This window comes from Amphiura filiformis, chromosome 5 (assembly GCF_039555335.1).
Source record: "Amphiura filiformis chromosome 5, Afil_fr2py, whole genome shotgun sequence".
Taxonomy (NCBI): domain Eukaryota; kingdom Metazoa; phylum Echinodermata; class Ophiuroidea; order Amphilepidida; family Amphiuridae; genus Amphiura; species Amphiura filiformis.
In genome coordinates, this window is record NC_092632.1 from 23,576,821 (window position 1) to 23,585,910 (window position 9,090).

Consider the following 9,090-nt stretch of genomic DNA (forward strand, 5'->3'; position numbering starts at 1 on the left):
CACAGTACATAATCTGTTGATATTGATATTGTACAAACCAAACCCAGAAAACAGTACATAATCTGTTCATATTGATATTGTACAAACCAAACCCAGACACAGTACATAATCTGTCGATATTGATATTGTACAAACCAAACCCAGACACAGTACATAATCTGTTCATATTGATATTGTACAAACCAAACCCAGACACAGTACATAATCTGTTGATATTGATATTGTACAAACCAAACCCAGACACAGTACATAATCTGTTGATATTGATATTGTACAAACCAAACCTAGAAACAGTACATAATCTGTTGATATTGATATTGTACAAACCAAACCCAGACACAGTACATAATCTGTTGAAATTGATATTGTACAAACCGAACCCAGAAACAGTACATAATCTGTTCATATTGATATTGTACAAACCAAACCCAGACACAGTACATAATCTGTTGATATTGATATTGTACAAACCAAACCCAGACACAGTACATAATCTGTTGATATTGATATTGTACAAACCAAACCAGACACAGTACATAATCTGTTGATATTGATATTGTACAAACCAAACCCAGACACAGTACATAATATGTTGATATTGATATTGTACAAACCAAGCCCAGGCACAGTACATAATCTGTTGATATTGATCATTGCACAAACCAAACCCAGACACAGTACATAATCTGTTGATATTGATATTGTACAAACCAAACCCAGAAACAGTACATAATCTGTCGATATTGATATTGTACAAACCAAACCCAGACACAGTACATAATCTGTTGATATTGATATTGTACAAACCAAACCCAGAAACAGTACATAACCTGTTGATATTTATATTGTACAAACCAAACCCAGACACAGTACATAATATGTTGATATTGATCATTGCACAAACCAAACCCAGACACAGTACATAATCTGTTGATATTGATATTGTACAAACCAAACCCAGACACAGTACATATTCTGTTGATATTGATCATTGCACAAACCAAACCCAGACACAGAACATAATCTGTTGATATTGTACAAACCAAACCCAGACACAGTACATAATCTGTTGATAGTGATATTGTACAAACCAAACCAGACACAGTACATAATCTGTTGATATTGATATTGTACAAACCAAACCCAGACACAGTACATAATCTGTTGATATTGATATTGTACAAACCAAGCCCAGACACAGTACATAATCTGTTGATATTGATCATTGCACAAACCAAACCCAGACACAGTACATAATCTGTTGATATTGATATTGTACAAACCAAACCCAGAAACAGTACATAATCTGTCGATATTGATATTGTACAAACCAAACCCAGACACAGTACATAATCTGTTGATATTGATATTGTACAAACCAAACCCAGAAACAGTACATAATCTGTTGATATTGATATTGTACAAACCAAACCCAGACACAGTACATAATATGTTGATATTGATCATTGCACAAACCAAACCCAGACACAGTACATAATCTGTTGATATTGATATTGTACAAACCAAACCCAGACACAGTACATAATCTGTTGATATTGATCATTGCACAAACCAAACCCAGACACAGAACATAATCTGTTGATATTGTACAAACCAAACCCAGACACAGTACATAATCTGTTGATATTGATCATTGCACAAACCAAACCCAGACATAGAACATAATCTGTTGATATTGATATTGTACAAACCAAACCCAGACACAGTACATAATCTGTTGATATTGATATTGTACAAACCAAACCCAGACACAGAACATAATCTGTTGATATTGATATTGCACAAACCAAACCCAGACATAGAACATAATCTGTTGATATTGATATTGTACAAACCAAACCCAGACACAGTACATAATCTGTTGATATTGATATTGCACAAACCAAACCCAGACACAACATAATCTGTTGATATTGATCATTGCACAAACCAAACCCAGACACAGTACATAATCTGTTCATATTGATATTGTACAAACCAAACCCAGACACAGTACATAATCTGTTGATATTGATATTGTACAAACCAAACCCAGACACAGTACATAATCTGTTGATATTGATATTGTACAAACCAAACCCAGACACAGTACATAATCTGTTGATATTGATATTGTACAAACCAAACCCAGACACAGTACATAATCTGTTGATATTGATATTGCACAAACCAAACCCAGACACAGAACATAATCTGTTGATATTGATCATTGCACAAACCAAACCCAGACACAGTACACAATCTGTTGATATTGATATTGTACAAACCAGATCAGGTTAGATTAATATTCCTAAATTTTAATAAACTTTCACAATTGATTGTTTCTAGGTGACACATTTGACATACCAGATACTATCATGGGGTTAACATTATTAGCATTCGGAGCAAGCATACCAGACACAATTCTCAGCATTATTGCAGCAAGAGAGGGTAAGTATAACAGGGTAGAAGACACGATTAAAAAAGCATGTCAAAATCATTTTGATTCTAAGTTTGGAAATGTCTTTGCCCTTAAAAAGTTTTCAAAAAAGATATCACATTGCCTATGTTTGTTATCTTATCTACAAAGAACCCAATTGATCTTCTAAACAATTGTGTCTCAGAGGTATCAGTCTTCAGTCTGTGGTCATCAGGTTTATACTGTATTTTCTCAAACAGTTTTTCGTCCCTTGTTTCTTTGCAGCCTCTTGACAACATTCTTATTATGTTCTTACCATGTTTAATTACCATTGCTTGCAGGATATGGCGACATGGCGATCTCGCACTCTATTGGAAGTAACCTGTTTGATATTCTAGTTGGTCTTGGGTTACCATGGTTCCTGCAAACTGTTATCGTCGACAATGGCACCACAGTGTTTATATACAGCGGTGCAATCAGCTATATAGCAGTAATGCTACTTGGAAATATGGGCGTGACAATAATCATTCTGCGAGCAAACAGTTTTCTACTTGATAAAACACTTGGATTTATTCTGATTGTGTTTTACGTAATATTCTTAATTCTCTCCATCTTATTTGAAACCAATACAATAATTCCGAATTTAACACTGCCAGAATGTTAGTTGGTTGAGATTTTAACCATGTTGGTTTTAAGCTATTTCAGATGAATTCTACAGAAGGAACGTTTTAAGCGTTGCAATTTTGTTCGTGGTTTTTATGTCACAAATTGCTAGGATTGTACCAAAAAATCATAGGAGCTGAAGTAGTAAAATTATTTTATTTTTCTAAGTACAATGTTCATGTAATGATATATTTATGTGCAATAGTCTGTTAAATGGCTTTTCAATGTTTCAGAACACTTCTGTACAGTACTTGTAATGATCAACTCAAGATAACCACCACTGCCATGGCTACAAACATGATAAATGTGCTGTTGTCAGATCGGAAATGAAAGCTTCAAAAATTAATGATTCGAGCGAGCCAATGGACTACTCATCTTCATCATCATCATCATCATCATCATCATCATCATCATCATCATCATCGCCATCACAAATTTCATCTATACTACGGTCCTGTGTAGTGGGTGCTGAATATGCGTTAGCTGGCTAGATATTTTAACATCTTAAAAGATGTCCTTTGACGCCCGGATAATCTTATAATATGATAATGGAACAAAGAGGAGGTATATTCTAATTGTTTTATCTTCTGGTATCCTGAGTTTGTCGTCCACAAACCTCCGCTGACGAGATCTGATCAAGGGTGTGTATACGTGTCTGCCTTTGAAATCATATCTAGACGTTTTATAATGTTGAGCACTATCCTATAAGAAGAAGACGTGGCAAAGGAGTGTACTTTATTCTCTATGTCTTATGAGATGACCCAAGATTCCCAATTGGAGTAGGAATGTAACACATGATGTGTTATCTATATAGTTTAACACTGATTGAAGTGGGAATAGAAAGCTCCTACACACCTGTTCCAACGTACGTCCAGAGGGAAACCAAGCAAACACCTTACGTCTTTTCACCTTACACTTGATGCCATCATAATATCTTAAATATCTGAAATCCGGAATGTTTCTCTGTCCCTGTCAGCTGTGTCTGTGCTTGTCTAAGCCCAGGAAATGACTTCATCAATGGGGGCGATGTAGTCCAGGTCGAGTCTGGGTGACGTCTAGGCCGACGGGAGTGTGTCATGAACTCATGGTCTGTCCCATTTGTGGCATTCAACATCAGGTAGTCCACACGATAACTAAAAAGGAATGTAGCCAAGGCATTAGACATCTCCCTTTGAAATACTCCTGAAATGCCACCGTCTACGACAGCACTCCTTGAGTTGTTACACAGTAGGCCTATACCAATGGCATCAACTGCTGGTTCTGGGATCCCATAGTATAATTACCACAATGTTTTGAAGGACTCTCTTGGTGCTAAATAACATGAATACATTGTCTACATTTTTAAAACTGTTGACACACCCGGTGCAAATAAAATAAATAAATGTTGGTGTTTTATATAGCGCCTTTCCCCAGATCTCAGAGGGATCAAAGCACTGTAATTTCGCTGCCATGGTGAATCATCACAATCAGATTGCATCAACTAGGCTGGTTGCAGCCGAACCGGGCGCAAACCTATCCGCACTTAGATTGTAACATCCACCAATTATCTGTGGAGCTCCCCAAATTCCATTGGGTGAAGGAAGTTTTTGCTAACCAAACAACTAATCACCGATTTTTAAAAATTTTTTGCAAAGAATGTCAACAGCACATAAAATATCTACTGACATAGAAAATAAGATATTATATATATAAATGCATTAGCCACACCATGCTACGTAATTATGTTCAACAACAAGCGTCTATTTGAATGTGTGAGCAACGCCTGGATCTATGACTGGCACCCAGTTTCTCATCACCCTAATTAAGGCAGCGTCAACTTCACTTCCTCGGACATATCCTGAGCAGCACTGAGGATGCCAGTTGAACTGGTGAAGACTCTGAAGAGCCCTGTAGAAGATACCGTATGCTCTTTATGTTTCATCACACGGTAAAGTGAGACCATTGCGACAAAGGACAAGCCATATGACTATAATACAGAAGCTGTTGCGGATATCAAAACGATTTACAACCAGATGCTATTGCCTCACTAGCTATGGATTATGGTGCTTGGGGAAACTTTGCAGTCGCCTGCTCTGCAGTCGAATGACTCAATAGCACAAACGAATTGTTTATGGTCTTCATTCTCCTATTTTGTAAACTTGAAGTATCTCACTTACAATGTCACATAAATTAATGCATTGTACTTAAGGACCAACGATGTTTAACAAACAACGTGTCCTGTGATTGGTTCGTTTCGGTCCAGCCGCCTTGTGTTCCTTATAGTCACTGAACAAACCGTATGGCGGAAAAACACTCACTGGTTGGGTGTACGGTTTTCCAATGTGTTACTTGCAAGCTGTCGAAATTTTCAATCAGAAAAGTCGTACTTGGCATGCTTAGGTTTGTTTATTGACGAAGAAGCGCAACTTGGACCGAGACTAGTCAAGATTCAAGAGTATTGTTTTATCAGGTTAGATGGTTTTGCCAGTTATGACAAAATGAGATTATAGGGGGTGTAGAATTCTCACCCCTGGGCAATTCAAGATTTACAAGGTGATCGGTCAAAATTCAAAACTTTTTTGAAACCCATACCAAACTGTTCCTCTAATCATAAGGATTCAGAAAATTTTAAATTTTCGCCAGCCTGGTTTGAGCAAAATTTAACAAATCTGCATTTTCTAGTTTTGCCAGGTTTACCAGCAATAGGCATATGACCAATTTACCTATCAACGAACACTTGTGAGTCGGAATCAGGAAAACGTACAGTAGGCCCCCTATTATAATTAAATGAGCCATGTTGCAATTCTTAAATCACTACCATTATATTTCAGGCATTAAGGGCTGGGGTATGAACGTTTGGACGGTATTTATTTTGGGACATTAGAGCACATCAGACATATCGAATTGCATTCTGAATACGAAGAATGTCCTTCTGATATCAAATAAATTTGATTTTTTGAAATTCGCAATTTAATACACATTTTATGGCAAATCATTAAAAATTGATATTTTTGATATTTAACAGTACTTGAAGTGAACTTTACAAATCTGATGATTTATACTTAAAGTGTATGTAGGTGGGATGAAAAGCCGACGATCAATTGAAAATTTTGACCTTTCGTATTGAAGATATGGATTTTTTCCCCAAAACACCAAAAAAATTAGGTCTTTTTGGGAAAAAAAATCCATATCTTCAACATGAAAGGTCAAAATTTTCAATTGACCGTCGGCTTTTCCTCCCTCTACATACACTTTAAGAATATATCATTAGATTTATATAATTCACTTCGAGGACTGTTATATGTCAAAAATTTGAAAAATATCAAATTTTTATAATTTGTCATAAAATTTGTATTATATTGTGATTTTCAAAAATGAAAATTATTTGATATCAGAAATACGTGCTTCGTATTCAGAATGCAATTCGATAGGTCTGAGGTGCTCTCATGTCGCACAAAAAATACTGTCGAAACGCGATAAACGCTCATTTTAGATCCCTTAAAGACAATGGGTGAATATTTTATTTTGAGGGCTCGATTTAGGCGATACCTTATAAATAATTAAACGTATTCCATTTATTTATTGGGCATAACATGTGACAGTGTGTTGAAATAGTGCCATCTGACTGTATCAAGATGTGTAGGGGTGTGTTTGTAACTGAATTGGAAATTGGGTTTCTATATTTGGCAGGATTTTCAGTGCGTAATTATATTTGTCTTCATGATGCTGTGGATAATATATAAATTATATTATGTCCTTTATTAATCTTTTCCTATAGCTGATTTCTAACCAAAGATGAGGAAAGTACACGCAATATACTTCCCTTTTTGGGCTATGCAGCTTACTTCTTGGCATTGAATGCTCATACATTCCGGTGGTTCAATAAACAAAAGTAGTTTTAAAGCTTTCAACGGAAACGTGTGCAGGAACTTGCCTTCGTCTTTTCAAGTTTACTTGTTGGTCCGTGCTTGATCATAATTGATCAATAACGATTAATAAAAGTTCCTGGTGCCGGTCAATATTATTGCACAGTGTGCCACTACTCCATTCCCCCTGACGAACATGCAAGTTTTTCTGAGTGGGGTGGGGTGGGTGTGTGTGTATGTGTGTTTTTCTTTCGTTTTTCAATAATTAAATTGGTCAACCGCTATTGCTATTGCTGTTATATATATTTTATATATGCAAATGTATGCAATTTTATCTGCCTCTATTGGAATATACTTAAACATATTATGCCGTTTACGTCTACGTTTAACCATGTCAATGTATTACTGTTCACTAGTTAAAACATCGAAAATATTTTGGTGTCACAGAATCATGAAAATACAATTAAATATTCAAGTTTCGCAACTCACATATTTCGGGTTTCATTGTCTTTATTTTGATTTTAGTATATATAAAGATAGCAAATCACATGCACATACAGACTGTATAAAAATGAATGATATACCTATCAGTTTGAAGTTAATTGTAAAATCTGCTTCTGCAATATAATCTTGGATCTGTTTAAAACGACCAGAACTTTATAGTTTATATATAAATGACCTTTTATTTATGTTACATTAATGCGACAATTTTGTTTAAGTCGATAAAGTTATCTCATGAAGATATAATCTTAGGTACTAGGTAGCTTCCATTGATGAAGTCATCTTAGGTAGATATCGCTCATTGATGAAGTCATCTTAGGTAGATATCGCTCATTGATGAAGTCATCTTAGGTAGATATCGCTCATTGATGAAGTCATCTTAGGTAGATAGCACTCATTGATGAAGTCATCTTAGGTAGATATCACTCATTGATGAAGTCATCTTAGGTAGATAGCACTCATTGATGAAGTCATCTTAGGTAGATATCACTCATTGATGAAGTCATCTTAGGTAGATATCGCTCATTAATGAAGTCATCTTAGGTAGATAGCACTCATTGATGAAGTCATCTTAGGTAGATATCGCTCATTGATGAAGTCATCTTAGGTAGATATCACTCATTGATGAAGTCATCTTAGGTAGATAGCACTCATTGATGAAGTCATCTTAGGTAGATATCACTCATTGATGAAGTCATCTTAGGTAGATATCGCTCATTAATGAAGTCATCTTAGGTAGATAGCACTCATTGATGAAGTCATCTTAGGTAGATATCAACCATTGATGAAGTCTTTTTTAGATATAGGTAGATATTAGCCCTTGATGACGTCATCTTAGTTAGATATCGCCCATTGCTGAAGTCATCTTAGGTAGGTAGATATCGCCCATTAATGAAACGTTTTCATAACGTTAAATAACATTTGTTGGTAATTTACTGCACAGCAAACACAAATGTTTTACAGAAAATCATTTAACTTATTTTTTTTAATTTCTTTATAACAATAGGCTAGAAAGCCTGGACAAACCCAATAGTGAAATCACTAAATTAAAGGGATGCCCATTACATCAAAAACAAAAAAAAAATTAAAAAAAAACCATAATTACGACAAGGACAGGTGGAATGGAGAAATAAAAGGAGACCAAACGAAATGGCTACACGAGGTGGAGACAAACAGCAGATTTAAAGGCTGGTAGGGAGGTGCTTTTGACAACATCCTCGGGCAGGTAGTTCCACAAGGTGGGAACATATGGGTAAAATGACCTTTAGCAGAGTGTGAGCCTTCGGAAAGGTGTATATCAAGAGAGAGGCTATTGAGATTGCGGAGAGTGGTCTTGGGATGGGGCTTGAATGGGTTGGGAGAAGAGCAGAGGTGGTTGAGGATCTTAAAAAGATGGCTAAGGGCAGCAATGTCACGACGCTTAGACAGGCTTGGGAGATTGCATTTACAGAGAAGGTCTGCGTGAGAGAGATTCCAGGATTGGAGAATGACTCTGCAAGCAAATCTCTGAGTGGACTCGAGTATGTTGGTTAATGTGACATTTAATGGATGGAAGGTGATGCTGCCATATTCCAGAATTGGTTGGACAAGGGCTAAGTAGAGCAAACGCCGGATAGTTGGTGAGGCACAATTGAATGCTCTGTGAATATAGCCTATGGTTTT

General features: G+C 36.1%; 1 protein-coding gene across 1 annotated transcript in view; it reads left to right on the plus strand.

The window, feature by feature from the left end:
- Positions 1–5,823, plus strand: part of LOC140152821 (sodium/potassium/calcium exchanger 5-like) — a 45,027-nt gene extending 39,204 nt beyond the window's left edge. Inside the window, exons 8-9 of the mRNA XM_072175330.1 lie at positions 2,350–2,451; positions 2,761–5,823. Of these exons, the coding sequence (XP_072031431.1) occupies positions 2,350–2,451; positions 2,761–3,083 (425 nt within the window). The 3' untranslated portion in view covers positions 3,084–5,823. The remainder of the gene's footprint in view (positions 1–2,349; positions 2,452–2,760) is intronic.
- Positions 5,824–9,090: the final 3,267 nt, after the last annotated feature.